The sequence below is a fragment of the Patella vulgata genome, chromosome 7, assembly GCF_932274485.2.
Source record: "Patella vulgata chromosome 7, xgPatVulg1.2, whole genome shotgun sequence".
Taxonomy (NCBI): Eukaryota; Metazoa; Mollusca; class Gastropoda; family Patellidae; genus Patella; species Patella vulgata.
Window position 1 is genome coordinate 16,836,074 of NC_065885.2, and position 27,911 is coordinate 16,863,984.

Below are 27,911 nucleotides of genomic sequence, written 5' to 3' on the forward strand. Positions count from 1 at the left end.
AAATCTGTGATCTGAACCGTAATATGTTGAGACAGTTCAGTGATGGTTTTATGACTCAGGAATCCTGACACAACCAATATTCACTAAATTTCAATCACATGGAAGACTTAACCATCATTATTTAGAAAATCATTACTTGAAAAAAGGTGCATGAACTAATCTGTGAGTCTTATTATTAAACCCTTTTCCATTTCAATTGCAAATACATGTATACATAAATAACAGATATATACCAAATTCTGGTTTTTGAAAAGTTATTAGTAATTAACCATCCGAATAAAGGGAAATAACCCAGAAAGAGAAAGTGCAACTAAACAACTAGTTCATTTCAGGACTAATATGTATTTCAATAGTGGTCTTTAGCAGTGAGTAAATCGGAAAAAAAGGGAGATAGTTGTCACATATAAGTGAGGGATCAAAACTGTATCATTTGACTCAGACCTTATGATCTAAAGTGCAGACCAATCAGTTCCCCACCACCACACAGAGAAAAGCACAACATGTGGATCAAAGTGAGTAGGTTTGTTTAGATATCTCATAACAAAGAATCATATCTTGTCAACCACTAGATTTGACAATACTGCAGCATACTTCATGAAAGTGTCCCTCACTCACTGAAACTGAAAAAGACTTGGTTGTTGTAATTTAAGACACGAAATAGTAAACCTGCCCACAAATACTCTCAAAAATTAATAGTTTTGAGCAGAAAATGTACTTTTCCTGATAATTTAGAAACCTCCCATCAGATGGTAATAGAATTAGGAATAAAACTGGGTTTAAAGTTCTTCATTTCTGCACCAGCAGAAATAATAAAGACAGACAAATGGCATGTAAGGACAATTTTGCCCAAACAGTGATTTTTCTGTCTAATCTTCATCAAATTCCAACTGTCAAGTACTCTTTAACGTGCTCGACAATTGGTTTTATGTTTGTCCCATCCCAATGACTAGATGCGTGTCCTTGCCAAGTCCCCTGTTATGTACAACTGACAATGGGGAATTAGACTGGAAAATCCTGAGGAACAACCTTGGCCAACACTGCGAGAGTACTTAGTGGTTCATCCTTTCAAATTAGGAATAAGTTGTGGTCTTTAGAAAGCAAATCACAACACTCTTTAGTTTATGTGTATTTTATTTTTTTTCATCTTGTGATTTTTTTTAACATTTAATACATACATAAAATATACAAAACATTTTCCAATAATCATCATGTAAAATATACTAATTAGCAATGTGAATATACAAACACACAGATATCTTATATAATATATATACAAGGTGAATAAATATTGATATCTTATATCTACAATGTGAATAACTGTCTTCTTTAATATCATAAACAATGCTATTAATATGCTATCATTAACCAAAGGCTAAATGCAGCCATGTAATTATCAATTTCACTAGATTAGCTGGTTTTATTGAACAAATTAAATAATACCGTACTGGTAATTTTTTTAAAATCAGTACTTGGTTACTGGTATGTATCGCCATCTTCAGAATCAACAAAAGAGATCTTGTAATAGTGAACTGATTGGTCAACCAAGTTTAATTTCTGATTAATAAAGGTTTTCCTTAGCCAGCAAGTTACAAAGCACTGGTTAATAACTCCTTCAGGAATTTGCAGTGTAATAGGAAAATTTATGGTTATATTTGTAGACTGTAAAATTGTGGAAGGTTTAATTTATTGCCCATATATACTATTTACAAATTGTCAACATAGTAACATGTAAATATCTTCATTTATAGAGAAAATAAACCTTATTAAAGCACTTCTCCATAATACAGTCAAATACATGAAAATGAGTGCCTGATCACAGTCAAATATACGAAAACGGGTGCCTGAGTGATTACAATACTGAACACATTAGTGAACTAATGGTCTGATGATCATAAATCTATGCAGTAATATCTTTTAAAATTGAGACAGTAAAAATGGACATTACATCAAATTCTGTAAAATGTCAGTCATGGATTAACTTTATTAACATGTAACCTCGTGCTCAAACAAATATATATTTGTATGACTAGTGTTTTAAAGGCTGTTCGAAATAATTTTTAGGTATTCATCATTCCATGTCAATTGAAACTAATTGAATTTGATCTGTTTTTGTGTGTGCTATGATTTTATTTTTACTAATATTAATTTAAGGTCATATATATAACAAGTTGTGTTGTACTCTTGTATATACAATAGATTTACTGACAACTAACAATTGGTAATAAATAAATGATATAATTTAACCAAATATATTAATGTCAATTCATATATTTACAAATGTATACACACACTTTCTTAAAAGTTTTTTTCGCATTTCTGTGTACTTATATTGGAATGACACAAGTAATTACAAAGTTTTATTATCTCAATATCAACCAAAAATACTTGCCCACTGATGTAATAACTAGTTCAAAATGCATCACTGAAAATGTTGGGAATCTTTGCATTATAAAATTATAAATATTAAAATGTTTTTCCACATACCATAAGGATGCTAATCATATTGCTCATAAATAACAATTCGACTAAATACAGTCCTTTGTTTTATTTTAAGTTCACACAAAATCATACCACGCGAACGGGAGAACTATTTGAGCAGTCGAGATCTGGTGAAAATCATTTTGATTTTGATAGTTAATACTTGTTACATGGAATAATTTCCCATCAGTAACATTTCTCAACTATTGAAAATAGATATACTTTGCTGCATGTTGCTACACATACTAGACATATGCAATGATTTTCTATCACTGTAAAGTTTGAATTAAGTTTAAATGATGTAGTTTAATCAGTAGAACAAGCTGCGAGGTTGAATCAATAACACACAATCTTTAATTAATACATTGACAATTATGCGTACAGTAATACAGTCTGTTTGCTATTCCATGTCATTGATGAACATATGGCCACTCATTTTAATACGGTTTGTAAGTCAAATGAAATTAATTCACAACTAATTTCATATTAATAACAGTTTCTTTAATATTACTACACCATAGACATCCATCTTTAATGCCCAGATTCATATTTCATGTTCCGTCCATGTTCAGACAGTTAACACCTAGTACAATATACTCCATAGTCTCTCAGTCATCTTATTGTTAATTAACTATATGTTGAACTATGATGATAGAAATAAAGATTCCTCACAAAACTTGAGCTGCCAGATTTTACCTGCATATTCATCAAACTTATCTTTACCCAACAAAGCAACCAACTTTGGCTATAAAAAAAGGAATATAATATGAAATTTTCATTATACATGTATTTACAAGTAAAATTAAACAACAACAAAATAATAAAGACATAAAATGAAGACCCAGGTTTGATTACTGTCACGTGGAACTGATCAAATTCATGTTCATTAATTTACTACTTTTAACTACTGAACTTCTTTGAGAAAAAGAAGAAAGTACCGTATTGTCGAAACATTGTATGTTAATAAACCAGTAATTGTAATTCCATAAACAGTGTATTAACTACTCAAAACTGTGTTATAGTGAAAAGCTTAGATATCTAGGGTCCCAATAATCTCGGGACATAACACCCCTTTAATTTTGAAACAGGAAGTGTTGATCAACTAATTAAATCATAATTACTCAAGTCCGTGTTTTACTGAAATGCTGGCATAGTCTACTTTACAACTATATATTTACAGTATAAAAGAAAACATACCTCTACTTCATCTTCTTCTATTCTATTTAGAATATGATAGGCTTCTTTTACTTTTGCATAACCAACACCCTTTACACAATCACTACAAATAGACAAATTGTTTTAAAATGACTGAAGAAATTTCCAATATTGATTTGACTAAAGAATACTGACATTCAATAGCCATGCCATTCTGTGAGAAGACTCTAAAAAAACATTTATGTCATTCCCGTGCATTTATGTCATTCCAGTTTTCATGCGCAAATATGGTGATAAGTTTCCAGGTTTAGTGTCAGGATAACTATGTCTATAAGGTCGTCTTGTGTGATAGTCAAGATTATCAGGTCACTGATCAATACCAATAAACAGTACAGCAAATATCAGACTTACAAAACCCTCTAAATTAACTCTTCAGCAACTTTGACTTATTAATGTGAACACAAACTTTACAAAATTTTGGTGTTTAATGTAACTGTTCCATTAAAACATTGTATGAATGGGTGGAATGGGGGTTGAACAGAACTCAACACAATTAGATTATTTCGACGCTGATGCAGCCCTACTCCTTTTAACATGTTATAATAGGAAACTTACGTATGAAGTTGTTGAATTCTTTTCATGAGACGTGAATTATCACTCAGTGTTTCTATACTTGGCATTGACATAGATTTATGTATAGGTAGACTTTCGTTAGGTTTCAGTGAATTATTTGAGGCAGGATGATCAACAATGTCTGTCACTTCAGTATCTTCAATTTCTTCGATTGGTTTTAACGTTTCAGCCTCTTCATCATCCTCATCAGATTTCTCTTTCTCTTGTAGAAGTGTCGTATTCAACAGTGTTATAAAATTATTCATTTCTTTCGTCTCCCTGAACAGAAAAAATATGAAAATAAGTAAACATTTCAATTAGAGGTAAATTTTGGATTCTTTTATCTTGTATTAGGGCTGGGCAATATCTGAAATTTCCTTTATTCAAATGGTTTAACGTGTGAGCTTTAGATCTTAAAGATTCCCTGCTTGTATGTGACAAGGAGTAGGGTCACCTGTCCAGCCTCGTGGGTTTTCTCTGGGTCCTCTGGTTTCCTCCCATAGCTAAAGACTCCTACGAATTATTGAAATAAAATTGAACCATATCTTAGTCTCTAGTTGAGTGGACCATAAATCTCTCTCTGATAATTTGAATCATTGTAAAGCCAGGCTTTCAATTTTTTTCAATAAAATACAATAATCTTTCAGAGAATATTATTATTGCGATATTTCAGAAAATATTTCAGAAATGGCGATAATCTAAATGGTATAATGGATTATTGTGGTATTTTTAATGATCAAAATATATTGTCATTAAAATTTCAATATTGCAATATTGATTTTTTGAAATTATTGTTCAGTTCTCCCTATATATATAGATATGGTAGTCTACAATTTAAAAACTGTATTAAATTTAAAAAAGAAAAAAACAACAATAAAAGGAAATAATAAAAAATAATTTTTGATACATCATTTGAAATACACATATCCTGGATTAGTAAGCATATATATTCAATTAACACAATAGTTCATCTTTGAAATGTGAACTATTGCCCAAAATTCACTTTACAGAGTGGTTAAAATTTGATGATAATTTGGAATCTGATACCACGGCCCAGTTCCTTGCAAAATCTTAGGTTGAAGTCGATTTCTATTAAAATCTATCCCATTTATTTCATATATAGATTCAATGTGAATAAAATAATGGTTGGTAGATCCTGGTTTTCGTGCAAAAATGGAAATAATAGCATTTATTTTCTTGTGATATTATTTTGAAATTTAACTACAATGTTTTGAGAAATTTTCCCTTTTTTGCTTTTTGAATTGTGAGCTGGGTTTCTTTTTTTTTTTTTTATTGAAATGACATGAAACGTCCTACTTTTCTGCACCAACCCAACCTTGGTACACCATGCAGTGTGCTAAGAGGGAAATTTTGTCTGCACTATGGCCTATTCTTAATTCGAATTCAAGATGTCAAGAGTTATTTACATGCACACCATCCAAACGACTAGACAGCTATCCTTGTCATGCCTTTCGTCCTGCACCACTGACAAGGGGAAGTCACACTGGAATATCAAGAGAAACTTTCTCGGCCAACACCAGGATCAAACCCAAGACCTCCTGGCTCCCTTTTTTATGTGTGGTGTGGTTCTCCTGCACTTATTACTAGAGATAAGCACAAAAATGGATAAATATTTGTCCTGGAATTGAGTCCTGATATTAGAATCGGGTATCTGCTTTCACATTAGTAATGTATTGTTTAAAACAACTGCATCAAGCAAATTTGTGGTTATTATTAACTGAAGATGATTATTAGTTATATATCTGCTAGCTTTTCATTCATTTTCCAGTAGGCTAAGTAATATTTTTTAATTCCAATAAAGTATACTTGTCAAAATTAATTAAAGGGGAATTATGTAAGATTAGATAGAGAGCTGACAGTTCTTACTATAATAGTTAAACAAGCGGTTGCCATGCAAGATGCCTTCACATTTTGTAAGAGACGGACAGGAGCCATAATCCAGAAAGTTGGGGTCTGATATGCTAAAATATTGCAAGGAACCCATACCTTTGGGATATAAACATATGTTTTAAGCTTCATTAAAATCAGAAAAAAATTGTGACCTCTAGAGGGTTCACAACCTTAGTATTACATACTTTTATACTTTTTGCGTAAGGGAAACAGCCATTTTGTCAGGCAGTTTCGGTCACCTTTTCACACAATTCGAACTCAAGTGTCATTAAGGTGTAACGGTGACATATTTCAAAGTTTTTTCAAATCGTATAAAAATTTTGACCTCTAGCGGGTTCACATGCTAAAAACATGATTTTTCCTACAATCAAGAGCCATAATCCAGGACGTTACACCATAATATCGAAATGAACCAAGATCTTTGGGATATAAACGTAGCCTTGATAACCAAAGTCTCAATTATCCATTTTTAAATTAAATCATTAAATGACTGAACCGTTCTAATCTATTTATAATCTGAGCCATCCGATGGCATTGAGAGTTGCTTATGGTCTTGTCATGTTTTTTAATGTCTAATTAATAATTTATGTAACATTTAAGGTCTAAAGAAAGATTTGCAATAGGCAGATTTCACTCTTGCGTTATTGCCTGTTTAAGTTTTCTTGTAGTAAATCATTCACTGCTAAAATTAACATGCTTCACACACAATCTTGCAAAATCTTACTATAACATTTAAATGGGATAACAATATCCATTCTTGATTTAAATAACAAAGTGCAAGTATGAATCTTGAATGATGCATCTGACAAATAAACTAAATAAAGGAGGCCTATCATTTTAAACACAATTGCATCAAATCAAAAATAAATTACTAACCAGTGAAGTCCTCAAAATGTCAATGCCTCGTTATATCCAACATATTAAAATGTTAATTAATAAATATATTAAGCCTTATAAACCAGAGCTCCCATATGGCCATGTCATATCATAAAATTTAATAATGTTCAACTTTAAATGGCTTAAAAAGCTAAATAGTCAATCAAATCAAAACAAAAAAGATTCTTTTTAAAAAGCATTTTCAGATTGAATTTGAAAATCATAACGTGTACAAAGGTCTAAATGGTAGCCTAATATGTTTTGAAGTGAGAGCCCTGTTATAAATCCTTCACCATGCATGTAATGTTAACAATATGGGTCAATAGGCTGGATATTTCATGCTATATTAAACCCACAACCATATAGCATAGTAATGTATTATATACCTAGAAACTGGATGACAGGGACCCGAGTCAGGTGATTCAGTATTTATTACATATGTTTTAAACCTAGAAAATTATAAACAAACTTGTTGGCATCAAGATATATTTTATATCCTCCATTGTGCTCATGAAATTGCTGACCTTTCAATTCTATTGCCTCAGTCTCATTAACTGAGAATACCTTATTCAAAACAAAGTAAATATATGAGGTGTTTCAATAAGATATTATTCTTACTTTGGAAATGTTGGGTCTTATAAAAATCAGATTGCTCTTTCATTTATTTTTCTTATTTATTTTATACTGTTATTATTTACAGCATTGTATAGTCTAACATCATAATTACAAGAATGTGTTCAACTGCCATGCCTCTCATCTAGCCAATCAAAGCGAAACACAGAGTTAGGCAAGAATGATTTTCACCAATCACAATGTCTAGACATCAGACATCACAAAACACACAAAATACTTACATTTTAAAGTATTGAGACAAACAGAGCCCCCCAAAAATTAATTTTAGTGACGATAAGGAAATACAACACACCTTCGTTTAGCTATTTCTTTAGAGTCTCCTGCTTGTAATAATTCTTCTGATGAAGAACTGCTGTCATCATTTATTGATGGTTGACGTGTAGGCTTCTTCGGATCTACTATCTTTTGAACTACAACCTTCAACAAAAAAAACACGGATATACTCACAGAAAATGCAGATATTTTGATCATAATTTAGCTAGCATCTATGTGTGGACTACTAGAAGAAAGTCAAGAAAAACAGTTACCCATGGGCCAAAACTGTACAGCTGTAGCAGTACATTATAGTAACATAAAAATTATAGGACTTGTTTCCCAAAGCACAGATAAGATATGGCTGTATTAAAATCTAACATTTTACTATATAACTCTATTGAACTTAAGTGTAAAACCCCCTCTCCCTCCTCGCACTCCAGAAAAAACCCACCAATTCAAACCAAAACAAGTAAAATAGCTTCTAAGGTCAAATGCTGATTTAACCTAAGGAATTTGATTTATATCTATCCAGTGGTTTTGTATTTGAAAATGTAAATAGTTAATTACATTTGACAAGGTAAAAGATGTATTCTTACTTGTTTCTTTTCTGAACGTGTAACTTTCTCTGACAGGCGACGTTCTGGTGGTCGACGTAATTTTATCTTAGCTAAGTGATGATTATCTGAGGCTAAAAATAAATAGAATATTTTATTTTTCATAATATATTAATGTACAGTATCTATACGCAAGTCATGGGTTTGATCTCAGGCTTGAACATGACAACGAACAGGGTCACCTGCCTAACCTGGTAGGTTATCCTTGAGCTCGAAAATCGTGCGCTTACGTTTTTAACACAAAAAAAAATATTCAAAAAATTACGTTAATAACATCTAAATAAAATTCTACCAAACATCAGAAGTCAATTCTCGTTGTTTATTCCTCGTTACGAACTAAATAAGTAAGTGCAGGGGGCCGCACTACACGCAAAACAAAAATCTACAAGATAAACCTGCGGACAAGACAGAAAATAGGCATTGCACCGAATAAACAAATATCAAATCAAGTGAATGGATCCGGTTGATAATACACATGTAGGGGCCCGCATACTATGGAATAAGTTACACTGTATATGATTGGATGAATTCCGCAAAATGGCGCGTGTAGCAGTCATTTCGGCTAATGAGAAAGCATATTATAAACTGTAAGACAATCGCTAATATTCAACCGCGAACCTGAATAATCAATTTTTTCATTGGCTAAAATTATAACTCCTGTCATTATTATTCAAGTATTACCCAATCATATCTTGTGTAATAAATAACGCACGCCTTACAAAATGGTGAGCTATGCCGGGACATAGGTAAATTCGCGTACCGGTCGGCCTAATTTATTGATGTTCAAGGAAATAATAGTGGCCCCGTTCGCTCGTTTCTGGAGTTTAACAAACGAACGAACAAACGGGACCACTATTATTTCCTTGAACATCAATAAATAAATTAGGCCGACCGGTACGCGAATTTACTTATCTCGACTCGACTTTGGTGGTTATTCCCAGCACTTTCACGTTCGATGATATTATCGAAACCATCTATAACTCAACAAGCGAATCAAATTATAACTGGAATGTTTCCATTGTATTTTAACACAAGAATACGGAAAATTTATATCAAAATATGGTTATTTCATTTTTTAAAAAGTTAAACAAAGAAGCCACTTGTTACCAAATTTTAGTTTGTTATTAAATTTATTTAATTAAATATTATCTGTGTTTTTATTCTAACCAATAATATAACTAGATTATTTATAATATTATTAAAAATGGTACACAACCCTCAGACTATATAGGTATTATGCCAGACCACTTTGTGTTTTGAAACCCACTTTGTGTTGTGTTTACCGCACTACCGCACATGATTGCCAGAGTGGTGGCAGGAGAAACAAGGAATCAATTCAACACGGCCTAAGCCAACTCCTCATAGTTTCATATTAAATAATATCCACATATAGTTTCATAAGGTTTTCTCCATAATGTATCTTCTAAGTTTCTAAGAAAATGAAGAGAAACTAAGTTTCTGAGAAAATGAACCTTCAAAGAAAACTTAACCAGCCTTTCACTGGGATATACTGTGTACTTTACATTCAAGTTATTAAAGGGGATTGTTACTTCATATAATTTTTGTATTTGAGGAAAAGAGTCATTTTATTTGTGGATATTGTTTGCCCTGTCCAGTAAAAAAAGTGTGTTCTCCCATCAAAAATGTATTAAAACACAGTGTTGCTAAGAAAGAAATATATGCATCAGGAGTTTTCTGACGGTAAGAGTGTGCGTGTTCTGAACTTTTAATATAAATATGGCAGCAATCAGCCAGAATAAAAGTTAAATATAAACACACAAAAAAACTATTTATGGAATAACTATTATTGATTTATTAACAAATTTTTTTTTTTTAGTGTGTTAGTGTTCAATTACTAATTGCCACTCAAATAAGTTAAATATAGTTTAAGATAAAGGTACTTTTGTTAAGGCAGGACACTACCTAAGAATTTTACATTGATAACAGAAACTTGCCATTTAGTGTAATATTAGTATATGATGTCCCAAATCAGATTTGATAATTTGAGCGCAAAATGTTTATTTGTTGTCATGGAAATGGTGGCCATATTGGATTTTTTTATATATTCATGGTGGCTATGTTAGGAAATCAAAATCTTCAACAATTTTATTGAAACAAACTATTTGTGATTTGGAATAACATATATAGGCATTAAAGAGTGCAATAAGGCATAAATTTTACTATTTGAATGTTAAGGCCGTGTTGAATTGATTCCTTGTTTCTCCTCGCCCGCGCGCTTAGGTCGAGGACCCCGAAAATCGTGCGCTTACGTTTTTAACACAAGAAAAAAAATTCAAAAAATTACGTTAATAACATCTAAATAAAATTCTACCAAACATCAGAAGTCAATTCTCGTTGTTTATTCCTCGTTACGAACTAAATAAGTAAGTGCAGGGGGCCGCACTACACGCAAAACAAAAATCTACAAGATAAACCTGCGGACAAGACAGAAAATAGGCATTGCACCGAATAAACAAATATCAAATCAAGTGAATGGATCCGGTTGATAATACACATGTAGGGGCCCGCATACTATGGAATAAGTTACACTGTATATGATTGGATGAATTCCTCAAAATGGCGCGTGTAGCAGTCATTTCGGCTAATGAGAAAGCATATTATAAACTGTAAGACAATCGCTAATATTCAACCGCGAACCTGAATAATCAATTTTTCATTGGCTAAAATTATAACACGTCATTATTATTCAATTGTGTAATAAATAACGCACGCCTTACAAAATGGTGAGCTATGCCGGGACATAGGTAAATTCGCGTACCGGTCGGCCTAATTTATTGATGTTCAAGGAAATCAATAAATAAATTAGGCCGACCGGTACGCGAATTTACTTATATCGACTCGACTTTGGTGGTTATTCCCAGCACTTTCACGTTCGATGATATTATCGAAACCATCTATAAGTAACAAGCGAATCAAATATCGTCTAACTGGAATGTTTCCATTGTATTTTAACACAAGAATACGGAAAATTTATATCAAAATATGGTTATTTCATTTTTTAAAAAGTTAAACAAAGAAGCCACTTGTTACCAAATTTTAGTTTGTTATTAAATTTATTTAATTAAATATTATCTGTGTTTTTATTCTAACCAATAATATAACTAGATTATTTATAATATTATTAAAAATGGTACACAACCCTCAGACTATATAGGTATTATGCCAGATCACTTTGTGTTTTGAAACCCACTTTGTGTTGTGTTTACCGCACTACCGCACATGATTGCCTGAGTGGTGGCAGGAGAAACAATTTAGGAATCAATTCAACACGGCCTAATAAAGAACATTATGCATCCCACATAAAACAAGTGGGTGTGGCCGAACACACCACTAAAAGGATTTTGTACAATAAAATGTCCAGATGTATAACAAACACTTTGAAAATCACCTTATTGCAAACAGTAGCTATAGCACTAATCGTATTCCAAAGATGAGACCATTATCTCTCATAGATTTTGAGAATTTGATTTTCTAAGACCTGATAAGGGTGAAAAATTGAGTACGGAAAAAAGCAAGTTAAAAGTTAAAAATTTGATTTACCTCTACAAATGACTAAATATTTAACACTATATAATATAAAGGCTGGACACGACTTGAAAAATCAACAAATTTTAACTATTTTGGGCAATTTTAGCTGATATCAAAATTTAACAGATCAATCTATACAGAGTGTTTAATAAGGTAGTGTCCTGCCTTAAAACAAATTCTAGTCCAAAAATAATTGAAAACATCAATTTCAGCTAAGTTATGGCCATTTTCTGAAACCTTAGTATACTTACAGGCAGATGTTTGACTATCTCGTAACCGTCTTCGTTCTCTTGCTGATAAATTTGGTAAACTCTGAAAATAAATTGGACACTTTCTTGTCTGTGTAAAGATAGGTTGCCAGGCAATGAACATACTACCCTATTTTACACATGTCATACCAATTTCAAGGATATCAGATGGTGACATTATTACAAATTGAAACCAGATTCATAACAATAGAAGTAATTAACGAAAATTGTTGAAATTTGATAGGCTACTTCATTTCAATAATCTAAATACTGCATATTAGGCCACACAAAAAAAAAAACAGTCTGGTTCTCAGAAACCGCAGTGTCATCAAAAATGGATTGTGCCACACGTTTTTATTTTAAAAAATGAATAAAAGCAAATTCAATGATTTCCACTCGTTCTACTGAAGGTTTCTTGATAACAGGAATTGAACACTAGACTCGGCTATCAAGTACGTAACCATGGGAAACACAATTGACAACCACGAACGGCACTGGATATTCAAATTTTAATTTAGGGGGGTTGGATGGCTGAATGGTTAGCGCATGCGCATTGTATCATAAGGTCTGTCATTGACTCAATTGGCCTGGTTTCGATTCCACGGTTGTATGTGACAAGGAGTATGGTCACCTGTCCAGCCTCGTGGCTTTTCTCTGGGTCATTTGGTTTCCTCCCACTGCTAAAGACCGCTACACGCAATCGAATTGTTGAAATAAAGTTGAACTGTATATATATATATATCTATTTCAATAATATACTAGTGGGAGGGAAAACTGAGACCCACAAAAAAACCAATGATGCCATCCAGATGGCCTTACTCTTTGTAAATATAAGCCTGGGATCGAAAATCACAATAACAGATTTCTAAGGTGCATACTTTAAACCACTCAGCCATGGTGGCTCAGTCAGGTACCGGGTTCAATCCCAGTGTTGGCTAAGAAATTTGTGGTTTATCCTTGTCAGTGAAGAAAGGAGAGTCTGGCAATTAATAGCGTCTAGTCATTCGGATGGGATGAAAAACCAAACTCCACCTGTGTACACACTGACGTTCAGAAAAAAGAACCCCTGTCAGTTGGAATTCAGCAAAGAGTCCAGGCCAAATTTTTCCAAATAGTCCATATAACGAAAAAATGCTGAAAGTTAGTAAAGGAGTTAATCGATAAAATTTGTTTTAAATAAAACTGCCATATTTTTCTGAATAATATCGGGTATCTGTTTGATGAAAATATGAGTACGCTTTGATTCATGATCTTTTTCAAGTGAAAATAATTATTTATTCTAAAATATAATCGAAAAATGTTATATACATGTTTTTGATTCTAGAAAGATGACCAATTCTTCAAGTACGTGTTTTTTGATCAACGAAAGTTTAAATACAAGTTTAACAAAAAAATGTTAAAATAATTAGTTTTGAGCTTTCGAAAATTTATAAAAATAGAATAAGATAAAAAAAATTCATGTGTCTGATATATTTCATATTACAACTATTTAATATAATTTTCTAAAAGATTTGTCGTGATTTTGAAAAACTGAAAAGTACACAGTTCCTGATACAATGCCAAAGGGCTAATATGAGTAGGACAACGGAATCTGCAGTGACTCAGTGTGTAAGGCACAGGCTCGCAAACCAAGGCGTCCCGGGTTCGATCCCGGTGATGGCCTAGAGAGTTCCCCCGAAGAGGGGCTGGCAAGAAACAGCGTCTAGTCGTTCGTATGGGTCGAAAATCGAGGTCCCATGTACACTTTCCCGTACACGTTAAAGAACTTTTGGCGTTAGGCGGTAGTTCTTATAGCAAAATGCCCACCCCACCCCCACAGCACACTGTATGGCGTATGCCCGTCTTTATTAGCCCAGTAGGAGCACAATAGTGGGACGATAAAACCCATGTCATTTCAAATTTTTAGACCATGTGACCAATACACAATTTTGGAAAACTGAAAAGTACACAGTTCCTGAGGCAATCACAGGGATAATAAGGAGTGTGTGTAGGACAACGCGGGACTGTGGTGGCTCGCTAACCAAGAAGTTCCGAGTTCGATTTCGGTGTCGACCGAGAATGTTCCTCGGGATTTTCCAGCGTGGTTTGCTCTTGTCAGGGCTGGGAAGGAACAGAGTCTAGTCTCTCGGATGGGACGAAAACCGAGGTTCCGTATACACTTTCGCATGCACGTTAAGGAACCCATGATATCACACTGCATCGCGTCTGCCCATTATCCCGGTTGGTGCAGGCAAGTGGGATATTAAACCACATTCCACTTCATTATATTTAGGACAAGGTATTTACAAACCTATTAAAGTCCAGTCATGTCGTTGGTGGAAAATGTCAGACGACGTGACCAATAAAAAATAATCAGTGGATATAATTCACCAAAAAGATTTTGCCGATCTTCGTCTGAAACAGTACCGCATTTTTTCGTCTTGAAATAATTCAGGTTATGATCACATCGCTTACCAAGCTTTCTTTCCCCCCTCTCAGTGTATTCATGTTTACCGGTTTCATGATTTTTCCTGTACCCGGAGTAATGCTTGCCTTCCATCCGTAGTCTCTTATTTTGTATTGTTTTCCAGTTATCTCTATCCACTATACCCTTCCTCTTCTGTGTTAGATTTTCATTGGTATTAAGGTCTTCATCCATCTGTTCCTGATGTCTACCACCTTCATGATGTCCTTCATCTTCATCTTCTTCTATTCCCTGCTCTCCGTCTGTGCCATTGTCTTTTCCATATTCATCACTTTCGTCTCCATATTCCACATCATCGCTTTCATTCTGTTGTCCTTTCTGTTCTTCTTCTTTATCCCTTTTTACTCTGTAACAATGATCGCCACGTCCTCCTTGGTCATGAGCACTTTTCAACTTCTTAAAATTTCTCTCTTGTCGAACGTCACCTCTCGTTTCTCCATATGTACTCCCCTCTTCTCTCTCACCAGCTCTGTGTTCTACAAATTCAACTCCGATGTCCAGCCCCACTTCTGTCTTCCTCATCCGAAAAATCCTGTTCACAGTTCTCATGGCTTTCTTTTCTAGCTACACCCCCTTGTTCTTGTTCTCTACCGCCATATTGTGCTACCAACTTTTCAAGCACTGACGGTGCAGTGCTAGGAAGTACATCTGTACCAGTATCATTTAAAACAAGCTCCTCGTTATCGTTTCGGAATAATACATCAGCTAATAAATATATCTGCTGGATATCGTCATTCTCGGTTAAGGATTGTTCTATTAAGGCCACCGCCCCCTCATCAAGTTCATTAAAAATTGGATCATTAGACCTTTCCAAACCACATATAGGCCTATCTGGTATTAAATTCGTCAAATCATCATTTGTCTTTTCGGTCGGTATTGGGTTCTTCTGGGGACTCGGCGCTCTTTGAGCTGATTTATGCAATGCTAATTGAACAAGTCGCTGACCTCTACTGCAAAATTTCCCATAAAAGCTTTTGTTCCTGATCATCTTTAGGCCTAATCTGTAAAAAGAATAACAATCAGAATTTAGGATAGTCAGAATTTGTGAACACTCCCGTAAATAAACAAATTATGTCATCTGGTTTTTTGCAAGAATCTCTAGAAAAGTAAGAACAGGGGCGTTTAATTGGACCATTTTTCTGTTGTTATGACATCGTTTGGTACGCAGTAAGTAAATACAGCGTAGCTACTGTTCTTGTTTGTAGGCTTAAAGGCTTGTCAAATGTAAAAGCAAGAACATAATTGGACCATTTGTCGATTGTTATGGCATCTTTTGATACCGGTAAGTGTATAGCGTAGCTACTGTTCGTATTTGTAGACTTAAAGGCTTGTCAAATGTAAAATCTGGAACACGTGTAGAAACTGGACCACGTGGCATTTAGTCACAGTGACACATTCAGTGATACATGAACATTACACATTATATTTACTTATTTTTCTGTGCCTGAATTAAACAATGTGATATTGAATGGCACAAAAACAAGGAAACTTTCATAATTATACTAAAGTTTAAAAGAAACTTACGTTTTATCTTGGTACGTCGACGTCTTACTAGGCTAAATGACCTCGTATTATAGTAAATAGATGTCACGTGATAGGAATCTGTAGTATAAAAACCTTGTATGTCGGTTTATACGAGGTTTATAGATTACAATTGATAATATTTCTAATTCAAAACCTTGTATATTATTATACGGGGTTTTGATTGTATGCTATTTTATACGTGATATTTATTTAGACATTTTCAGACATTTAAAACTATCGTAGGTACACAAGGTTTTGATATTCAGAAGCGCGCTTTTACGAGCTTTACAATGATACCAAAAAGTGTTTTGGGCCAAAAATCGGTTATACGAGGTTTCAAGCGGAGACCCACGATATCCTTGATTAGCTGGTATGATGCAGGACGTTAAACCCCATTTGATTTCTCTAATTTAAAAAGAGATTAAAATAGAACTTACGCTATGTACAGGTGTATCTACATCACCACCAACATCTTCTTTAGAACTTGAAACACCTGATGATGAATCAGTTGATTTGGGTTCTTTATTACTTTTATCTCCATTTCTTCTCTGAGGTAGTCCAACACTTTCTACAACTTTTACTGGTGGAGTGGGTAATGGACGGGGTGTGACTACCGGTTTGGGCTATGAAACAAAATGTGTCCATATATCAATAGCATACAAATTAATTAAAGGAGGGATTCCACATATTCTTCTGTGAATAAAACTTGTTTATTTTGTGTAAAAGTGTCTCAGACAGAACCCTTTATTCTAGTTTCAATCAACTATCTGAAAATTTGTGATAGTTACTTAGGTTAAATGAGAGGAGGTCTATAGCTTCACAATGTTTTGGGTTAAAAGAACCTTTATCAAAAGATAACATTTAAAGAAATAACAATGACCAGTCGGAGACGGGAAGGTTTTTGACTAGGAATTGCCAAAATTCTATGGCTATAGTATAGGCCTACTATTCTTCAAATTCCAAATACAAAAGGATATTTTGTGTACTTCCGATTTGGAATCTTGGTTATGGACACTTTCCTTGTCAGTCCAGACTAATAAAAAGTTTCTAAATACTTACATTGCTAAATATAGATCTAGAAGATTTAACACTTGTTATAGAATCAGCATCTGATTTATCATCACCTTCACTTTTACTCTTGATACGATTTCTTAAAAATGCTTTCTTTTTAGGTGTTGTGTCCCCTTTCTAAAAATAAGAATATAAACATAATTACTTATAAAGAATTTTATGTGAAATGTGATATACACCTAACAAACTCAATAATGGCAGGGGAGAGAGAGAAGTCCACTTGAGATAAACTAGATCATTTTGGGACTAACATAAGGTACAACATTATTTCAATAATTCACTTGCCCATAGGGATCTTTATCTGTGGGATATGTATAAGCTAGGGATTAAAACCATGCCACTTGAACTAATGACAGGTAACTCAGCATAAATGTATCAATAATGACCCATGAATAAAAATTGTTTTTGTTGTACTGTATTATTTATCATCACAGACAAATGAATATACTGAGATGAAAGTTGTTATGCTTGAGTCCATTTCAAGGTCGATTCCTGAAACTTGAGACATTTTGTTTGACAATTTTCAACTGAATCTTGGTGTAAATGTTTGTACCATATACATTTAAATACTAACTAAAATATAATTATATATAGACATACAAAATTACAGTTAAACATACATTATGCAAGAGCTAAATCTGCCTATTGCAGGTCTTTCTTTAGGCCTGAAATGTTATCTAAATTATTAATTAGACATTAATTAACTTATCCAGACCATAATAAATTCTCTATGTCAACGCTAGCCTGCCATGTTTACTTGATCTAGGATAGCATTTGCTGCTGCACTTTCATTCTTAATTTAATTATGAAATGGATATCAAAACTATGTTTTTTATCGTACCGACTTAAGTAATGATGATTGAAGCTAGGCCGAAAATTCAAGCACTAAAATTTTCAGCAAATTCCCTTTACATTATCTAGTTTTTAACTATTATAGTGAGAACTGTCAGCTCTCTATCGAATCTCCCATAATGTATCTTTAAATATAATTATATATAGAATAGACATGCAAAATTACATTTATATACTAACTAAAATATAATTATATATAGACTTAAAAAATTCATTAAAAAATAAACATAAAAACTTTCCATATATTCATACAATCAAACAAACTGTTTTAATACCCAAAAATTTACCTTTTTCTTTTCATCTGTTTTAAGTGAACTTTGATCATCATCATCAAAACAATTGGCATTCATATCGCCACCTTGTGGAACTTGAACTTTCTCTTCAATTGGTTCTAGATCTGATCTGGATGACTTGCGTGAAAGATTCGTTCGCACCCCATCTCCCGATTCTGCCGGTCTATTATAAACAGCAGCTTGTTCTACATGATTTATGTAAACACTGTCCACTTCATCGGATCTGGATGGTGGTGTATCATATGATGAAGGGCCTGATCTTGAGTCATCTGGAATGGATAATGGTTTGTTATATGCTGATCTTGGTTGTTCCTGAACAGATTCCAATTTATTGTAATATTCTGAAACAGAAGGTTTGCTGATTTGACAAGGTGCTGATCTGGGCAGCTCTTCTTCTGATGACGGTGTTAATCTTGGGGGTTCTTGTGCCAATGGTGGTTTGCTATATGATGATGGTGATGCACGTGGAGGTGGTAGTGCTGATTGGGATGCAACACTGGCTGATGAAGGACATGGTACAGATAGCTCACTATTAGATGATGGTATAGATTTTAGTAGTGGAGTAATACTGGAAACAGATCGAGCTGATGATGCAGAGCTTGGCCGACTTCTACCTGCACTTGACGGGCGGCGGCTAAAATTAAATAAAACCAACATATCAAGGTTAGAAAAACCAACACCTGCTTTAAGACAAAAGAAAAATTTCTAGAATATGAAATGAAATGAAAAGAAAATAAATGGTGTAATCTGTTCAAAAAAAATTCAATCTTAACAGACATAAATTTAATCAACTGTTTCCATCTATCTGGTGAAATTTATGATTAAAGCAAACCAACCTCTTCTTGGTATCTTCTAGAAAGACAGCTATGTTTTTCTTAATGTAAGAATCTCGTAGAATTTTATTAACACTTGGACGTTTAGCTGGATCCTGATGTAACATCTGACGTATTAAGTTAACTAGTTCAACACTGTATTTCTTTGGCATTAGAGGCATCTAAAATACATGAATAGTTTATCACATTTAAATTTCAATATACATATCTTGAATGGATGCCAATGCCAGCACAGAGATGACATGTAAGTTTACAGGGACTATTCAGTTTTATATTTACAATAATAATATTATAGGATATAAAGAAGCTATCATTTGAAACTATTATGATTTTCTTCCTTGTTAAAAATTACAATATGCAAATTCTTCAAAATAAAAATTATCGTTTAAACTTAATAATATCATGTCCATAAACTACTTAGGCTGTTAATTTGGGACTAACATGTAATAACTTTTTATTTTGTTTATTGTAGTCAATTGTGAAATTTATAGGCATATTTGGGTATTTCTTCAGATTCAATCATTTCTCCCTGCAAGTCAAGTGGGAACTGCATTTCTCCCTGCAAGTCAAGTGGGAACTGCATGAACAATCTCAAAATTCTTTCTTTGTTGACATTTGATGCCCAGAGTCATGACAATGGCCTCCCCGACAAAATATTGATATCTTACCTTTCCTTTCAGAATTTTATAAACCAGAGCATTCATATCCTTAGCATTAAATGCATGTTTTAATGTAGCCATTTCATAAACACAACAACCTAGAGCCCAAACATCTGACTGAAACATGAAATAAATATATTAGTTTGTGTACCATTCTGTGTCAACATTTATTATCATCTTGAATTATAGATTTGAATTAAAATTTGTTTGTATATCTGACTTCAACATTATCAAAGAAATATTATTTACTGAGAAATATTTTGCTCTTTGTTCCAATTCTGATGTCCCATTTGTCTAAACTGATAGATGTAATTTCAACACTTTTTGTGAATGTCTAATAAAGGAATCATGATAGAACATTTACCTTGTGATTGTAGTGTTTATTTGCAAATAATTCAGGACTCATATAATATGGGGTTCCTATTAATGTGGATGCCATGTCATTAGCACTTTCTAACACTCTGAAGAAAAGAAAAGATATATAATATAAAGATTATTAATTACAAGCAGTATGGAAATAATACATGTGATATAAATAAAATACTGAAATAATACGTGTGATATAAATAAAATACTGAAATAATACATGTACATGTGACATAAGTAAAATACTGAAATGATACATGTGTTATAAATAAAATACTGAAACAAAACATGTGATATAAATAAAATACTTAAATAATACATGTGATGGTAATGGAATGTTATTATTACATGTTTTGGGGTAATGGTCATGTAACCAGTAATGGAGGATTTAAATAAATAAATAGTTTAGTCATATATACAGATATATATGTAAACAAAAGATGAGTGACACAAAACAAATTTAATGTAGACTTTATACATATTTAGGAGTCCATGAGGCACGGTATGTTTACTCTCTAGAACACCTTATACCACTTAATATTTAGTTGAAAACAAATTAAATTGTTCTTTTGTATTTAAAATAATTTACAAACATACCAAAAGCAGAAGGATACTACACCAGAAAATAATCTATTTAATTTTGGAAAGACATCACCACAAATAAATATATAATTATAGAAATAAATGTACACGTAAGTTAAAACTAACACTTACCTTGCAATTCCTAAATCTCCTATTTTGATTATTTTACTCTTGGTTAGAAATATATTTTGCGTCTTTAAATCTCTGTGAAGGATATTTCTTTCGTGCAAATACTGAAAAAAGCCATAGCATAAAATTTAATATCTATAGATATTAGTCCATAATGTGTAACTCATGGGTTCCAGGTTGGGCGTATATATGCCAGTCATGACTGCTTGATAAAAAATTGACCGAAATGCCTCGGGGCCCCATTGGTAAATTTACACACTGTAAAACTAGCATATTTTTCAAAACCCCATTTTCAAACATGGCTACAATCAACCTCTGCCATGTATTACTATACAAAATATTGCAAATGTATAAAAGTCACATCTGACATTATCTCATGATTGGTGTTATAGAGTTGTATACATAGTACAAGAGATAATTATACAGAGTGTTGTGTTGATAATTAACGATGAATGTCTGGTAGTAGAACAATAAAAATTGTTATACATGGGAATCTTATCAATGACGAGAAGTGGTCCATGCATTGTTAGCTGTTCTCATGTGTCACAAGAATTTTCAAGAATATAGCTGCTATACGTTTTCGACGGTCACACATGGTGAAAAAGAGATTAATTTGATCTTTGAATCCAATCAACTTTAATATTTAAAAAAAATAAAAATTAAAGATACGTTATGGGAGATAAGATAAAGAGATGGCAGTTCTCTATATAATAGTTAAAGCGAGAATTTCAAACTTTCTAAGAAAGTCAAAACATAATTATTTCTATGTCTTTTGCTCAATTATACGATCATGGGCATTATTTCCCACCCTAAAAAATCTATGACACAGGAAATAACACAATTACCTCCCCTGTTTTGCTATTGACAACATGGGGCAGCCATTTTCCAAAGTTGGAATTTGAAGTTAAAAATGATATTTTTGCCAATTTCTCAGCTGGCAATAGCGAATTATAGGATTAATATGATTATTCTTTAACAAGGTAGGACTGTTTATGGATACCATCTATTTTAAGGCTTTATTTCAATACCTTTTAAAAATATAACTTGAAAATTTGCAATTGCAACTTTAAAAACTAGATAGTGTAAAGGTAATTTGCTGAAAATTTCAGTCAAATTGATCCACTATGAGCCGAGAAAGAAGCGGGTGAAATTTTTGCATAGTCTCGGTCATCATTAGTAAAGTCATTAATATAAACAGCATAGTCTCGATTATCCACTTTTTTTGATTTAATTATCAAAGGCCGTTAGCGGCATATAGGAATCTAATCCAGCCAACATTGAAGGCTAGCCTTGACTTCGAGAGTTTATTATGGTCTGGATAAGTTAATTAATGTCTAATTGATAATTTAGATAACATTTCAGGCCTAAAGAAAGACTTGAAATAAGCAGATTTTGCTCTTGCATAATGCATGTTTAAGTAAATTGTCAAAACATGTCAAGAGAAATCTGCTGAAGAAAATGTATACGGCGGTATTATGGTCTTGTCCGGATTATAAAAATAAAAGCTAGAGATTAGTCAACTTGCTTACCGATAAAATTAAGAAAATTACGTATTCCAGTGCTATTTTACAGCAATAATATTAATAATCCTTGTGTCGCACATGTATAGTATAAATGTCTACTAGTACTATTAAGCACGAATAAACCATATTCTTCTAGGGGGCGCTGTGCTAATGTGAAAGCACGAATAAACCATATTTTTCTAGGGGGCGCTGTGCTAATGTGAAGTTAGCTTGTCATTCGCATTAGTTAATATTAGGATTTACACCACAATTCTGCATTCGGTAATGGTCTAAAACCGATAAATGTGAGAAATGCACTGTGGATAATTATATTTATATCTTCATTTTGAAGTTATTGTATTATTTATTATACAACTCAAAATTATCAAGGTCAGCTATGAAATGCTTTTTCTACAGCCAATTCAGCTCTTTATTTAGAATGAGACAATGAAGGAACATATGTGCAGCTCTTTAATACCTCTGAATGCTTGAGTGACAAACCAGCGGCTGCCAGGCAGAATACGCCCACATTTTCGAGAGATGGATAGAGAACAAGCTAAAAAGAAAGTGATTTTTCCTACAATCAAGGGCCATAATTCAGGAAATTACAATTCGATATGCGCAAATATCGTAAGGAACCGAAATCTTTGGGTTATAAACTTACATTTCAAGTTTCAACAAAATCAGATAAAAATTGTGACCTCTATAGGGTCTACAACCTTGATATACCATGTTTTTACGCTATTTTGTCTGTCAATTTTGGGCTGAATTTCACGAAATTCGAACTCAGCCATCCTTAGGGTGTAACGGTGATACAATTATACGTTTTTTTTAAATCGGATAAATATTATGACCTCTATATAGTCTACCAGCTAAAAACTCGATTTTTCGTACAATCAGGGGGCATAATTCAGGAATTTATGGTCCGATATGCGCGAATGTCAAGAGGAACTGAGATCTTTGCATTATAAACTTACATTTCAAGTCTCAACAAAATCGGATAAAAATTGTGACCTCTATAGGGTCCACCACCTTGATATACCATATTTTTAGGCTATTTGAGAACGAACGGCGGCCATATTGTCTGTCAATTTTGGGCCGATTTCCACGAAATTCTAACTCAGTCGTCCTTATGGTATAACGGTGATATAATTATACGTTTTTTTAAATCAGATAAAAATTATGACCTCTATAGGGTCCACAAGCTAAAAACACGATTTTTTGTACAATCAGGAGCCATAATTCAGGAAGTTACGGTTAGATATGCGCAAATATCGAAAGGAACCGAGATCTTTGGGTTATAAACTTAAATTTAAGTCTCAACAAAATCGGATAAAAATTGTGACCTCTATAGGGTCCACAACCTTGATATACCATATTTTTACGCTATTTGAGAACGAAGGGCGGCCATTTTGTCTGTCAATTTTGGGCCGATTTTCACGAAATTCGAACTCAGTCGTCCTTATGGTGTAACGGTGATATAATGATACGTTTTTTTAAATCGGATAAAAATTTTGACTTCTATAGGGTCCACAAGCAAAAAATGCGATTTTTCGTACAATCAGGGGCCATAATTCAGGAAGTTACGGTCCGATATGCGCAAATATCGAAAGGAACCGAGATCTTTGGGTTATAAACTTACATTTCAAGTTTCAACAAAATCAGATAAAAATTGTGACCTCTGTAGGGTCCACAACCTTGATATACATGTACCATATTTTTACGCTATTTGAGAACGAACAGCGGCCATTTTGTCTGTCAATTTTGGGCCGATTTCCACGAAATTCGAACTCAGTCGTCCTTATGGTGTAACGGTGATATAATTATACGTTTTTTTAAATCAGATAAAAATTATGACCTCTATAGGGTCCACACGCTAAAAACACGATTATTCGTACAATCAGGAGCCATAATTCGGGAAGTTACGGTCCGATATGCGCAAATATTGAAAGGAACCGAGATCTTTGGGTTATAAACATACATTTCGTACAAACAGGGGCCATAATCCATGAAGTTTCGATCCAATACATGCCAATATCGAAAGGAACCGAGATCTTTTGGAGATAAACCTATATTTCAAGTTTCGTCAAAATCGGATAAGAATTGTGACCTGTAGAGTAAGGGTGTGACGACTAAGCAAAACTTGAACCGGTTAGTCGACGGCTAAAAAACCGAACCGATTCGGTTTAGTCGATAATGAAAACTAACTGAAAAATATTAGTCTTCCATAGTCTACAATACACGCTAATATACAGGCCTTTATATATACGGAGCTTAATAAAACTGTAATGTGGCATACATACTGTTCTATGATTTATGTGTCCAGTACATTAAAAAAAAATTGGTTTTGTTTGTACTATGTAGTTTGTTCAAATCTCCTGTTTAACCTTTTTAATAAAAGTAATAAATACAACATATAAAAAACTTGATCAATAATATTAGTGATAAACCGATTAAAAAGCGTTTCTGGGCCATTCGGCAAACCTCGACAGATTCTACGCATCTAATCTCGGCTGTGTGACCATTTCCGCCATATTTGAACTATTTTAAAGGTTCCGAATGAAAAATGGCTGCCCCCATGGAGATTTCTGTGGAGAGTGTATTATATCAACAAACGTCACGTTTGGTATTGGGTTTGGGGAATTACCAGGGAATTTCATCAAACCAGCAGCTTTGAGACAATATCTATGCTCATTTAGGTATATACTCTCTACAAAAGACGCAATTTGGGATTTTTTTGTAAAAGCGACACGTTTTCCTGTTTAAAGTAAACCGGTAGCCGCATCGCAAATGTATGGGCGTAGGGTCTGGGCATCAGCTCAGTGCGCATGCCTATTGGACTAACCTGGAGGATTGCTTGTTTCTGATTGGGCACTTCAACCATTGACTTTAGCGACCGACCAATCAAATAACGTATTCTTAAAATAACTTCATTAGGTATGCAAAAACACACTGGCTTGTAATCACGAGAATATCCACGACCGATTACGGAATATAGTACATACTCATAATGTCTCGTTATTATTATTGTCGACCATTTATCAATGATGTAGCTTATTGCTTATTCGCCCCCATAATTGTCGATCGTTAATACATGTATCTTTTTAAAAAAAAAACATGTTATAATATTCGGGCGACTGGTTTATATCATGCTGTATTTTTTAGACGACTATCGATTTCCCGAAACTTGAACCGGTTTGTAGGTAAAACCGAACCGACTCCGACTAAACCGACTAATCGTCACACCCTTACTGTAGAGTGTCCACAAACAAATTGTGGACGGACGGACGTCCGGACGGAGAGGGGCGACGACAATATTATACGTCCACATGAAAATGTGGGCGTATAAAAAGGAGCCTAGATGCCAATGTCTTGCTAAATGTAGAATTTGTGGTTCAACTTCAACTAAAGATGTTTGTATCATCTTACCTGTAATGCCATAGATATTTGTATAAACCATTCCACAACTTGTCTTTCTTCTAGAGGCACACCTTTTTGTTCTTTCAGTTTATTATATAAATCCCCACCTTCACAATACTGCATAGCTATATATAAATAACCATTTTCTGTCTCAAACGAGTCTTTATAAGACACAATATTTGGGTGTTTTAATTTTGATAAAAGTTTTGCCTCTTGTTCAGCTGATTTTCTTTCTCTTTTTGATGCTCTTTGTAAATTCATCTTCTTTAAAACATACTGTAAATAAGAAAAACATGAAATCAGTTTCATCTGTTAAACCTAATCTACTAATAAAAACAAATCCCAGTCATCTTTTTATTGTAAGGTTACTGTAACTTTTAAACAAAGATAAATATTCAGATAAATATGTACTTGTATGCAGACTGTCCTTAATGGACATCTTGATGAAAACCATCTTATCTTATCTACTGTACATAAAAAGGATGGTTTAAATGGTACTATATATAAAGAAGATATATTTATGTTGAGAATTGAAAATTGAAAGATTTTTTTTATTAAAAAGTTTGAGCTCAACTGAAATCAATGCGAGTTTCTTATGGTCCTATTTACTGGTATAGTTAACAAAAATGACAAATGTCAGTCACTAATGACAAAATAATAGTACAAACCTGTTTTCTTCTATCTTTTTTGTATGTTGTTAACCAGACTTCTCCATAACTTCCTTTACCAATAACTTTAAGACGAGTAAAATCATCTAAACTCATCTTGAGGCACTGCTGAACTTTGTGATGATTTACTGATATAGTTTTCTTCTATATTACTGTTGTAAGTTTATAACCTATTCTGCACCAGATAATGGCACTTTGTTATTCCTTTTCCTTGTCATTTTCTCTCGTTGATGACTTCATCGTTATTTCTAAATCTAATGTCCATTTTCATTTTGCTTGTTTTTTTTAGATTAGAATAGATTACATCTGGATATTGATTTAATTTATTTTATCAATGCTATTTATTATCAGTCACATCACAGAGAATAGGACTGAAACAAGGTTAAGTCGTCTAATGTAGTTCTTTTTTTACTTCTTTGTCTGGATTTGTACTAATACAAATGTACTAGCTGTCACTCAACTCACCGTTGACCCCAAGATAATAATAAAGCCGCAAGTCTTTCCAACGGGCAGTAGTAGGATATCAGCTTTAAAGATTTTGCCTTGGCTGATCATTTCAGAGTTCCTCAAATCATTTAGAGCTACATCCCAAATTGTATATGGAGTTTAGATTACCGAAAGATAAACGTGAATTAAAACAATAGAATGGTTAAAACTCGTTGCCAACGGATGCTTTCTTGGGCAATTTTCTTACATCAACATTGGTCTCTGGGATATGTTAGGAATGCCATTTTTATCTTTAATCCTCAACAAATAGAAGATTAAGACAAGGGAGACAACCACGAAAATGAAATTGGCAGAATCCGCTAGCTGTCTTCGGTATTTCGACGACAGAGATTGATCAAATTTATTACTACAGCTCCAGTTTTAATTTAATATATTGTATCCTATAAATTAGCAAAGCATTATTGATGTTGCGTGGTTCAACATTTTGATAGCTATCAAAATGTGTCTGAAATCGTCTCCAATTCAAACCTGGAGTAATCTCCCTTATACTACAATATCAAAATCTTTTTAAAGTCAGAGATTAATCCAAAAGAATGTGGCCAAATCCTTTAAGGGAGAGAGAGAGAAATTGAGTTTAACGTCCACTCGACACAAACTAGGTCATTTCGGGACTAACACATGGTTCAATTTTATTTCAATAATTCGCTTGCGCGTAGGGGTCTTTAGCAGTGGGAGGAAACCGGAGGACCCGGAGAAAACCCACGAGGATG

At 33.4% G+C, this 27,911-nt stretch overlaps 2 protein-coding genes across 3 annotated transcripts in view; one reads left to right on the plus strand and one right to left on the minus strand.

The window, feature by feature from the left end:
* Nucleotides 1–1,129: 1,129 nt before the first annotated feature.
* Nucleotides 1,130–27,400, minus strand: LOC126828143 (serine/threonine-protein kinase Nek4). Of its 2 annotated transcripts, XM_050557737.2 has the most exons (16): nt 26,695–27,400; nt 26,036–26,302; nt 21,108–21,208; nt 20,392–20,488; nt 20,037–20,144; nt 19,372–19,529; nt 18,530–19,169; nt 17,379–17,507; nt 16,757–16,942; nt 12,335–12,395; nt 8,517–8,608; nt 7,958–8,082; nt 7,419–7,481; nt 4,249–4,524; nt 3,676–3,757; nt 1,130–3,223 (listed from the first exon to the last, which is right to left on the minus strand). In XM_050557737.2, exons 1-16 carry the CDS (start codon nt 26,788–26,790, stop codon nt 3,122–3,124), a joined length of 2,583 nt encoding a protein of 860 aa, XP_050413694.1. In that variant the 5' UTR covers nt 26,791–27,400; the 3' UTR covers nt 1,130–3,121. The 2 variants fall into 2 exon arrangements, with proteins under 2 accessions (XP_050413694.1, XP_050413695.1); XM_050557738.2 differs by lacking the exon at nt 7,419–7,481.
* Nucleotides 10,021–27,911, plus strand: part of LOC126828150 (heme-binding protein 2) — a 35,539-nt gene continuing 17,648 nt past the window's right edge. Inside the window, exon 1 of the mRNA XM_050557748.2 lies at nt 10,021–10,235. The gene's annotated coding sequence lies outside the window, so the exon portion shown is untranslated. The remainder of the gene's footprint in view (nt 10,236–27,911) is intronic.

Bases quoted from the DNA above. Each gene is read 5' to 3' on its own strand.
- LOC126828143 (XM_050557737.2), bottom strand. From the start codon at position 26,790: ATGAGTTTAGATGATTTTACTCGTCTTAAAGTTATTGGTAAAGGAAGT. The intron at 12,396-16,756 runs GTAAGTTCTATT...ATTTATTTTCAG, and splicing joins TAGATACACCTGTACATAGC to AGTTTACCAAATTTATCAGC. The intron at 8,609-12,334 runs GTAAGTATACTA...ATTTATTTTTAG, and splicing joins AGATAGTCAAACATCTGCCT to CCTCAGATAATCATCACTTA.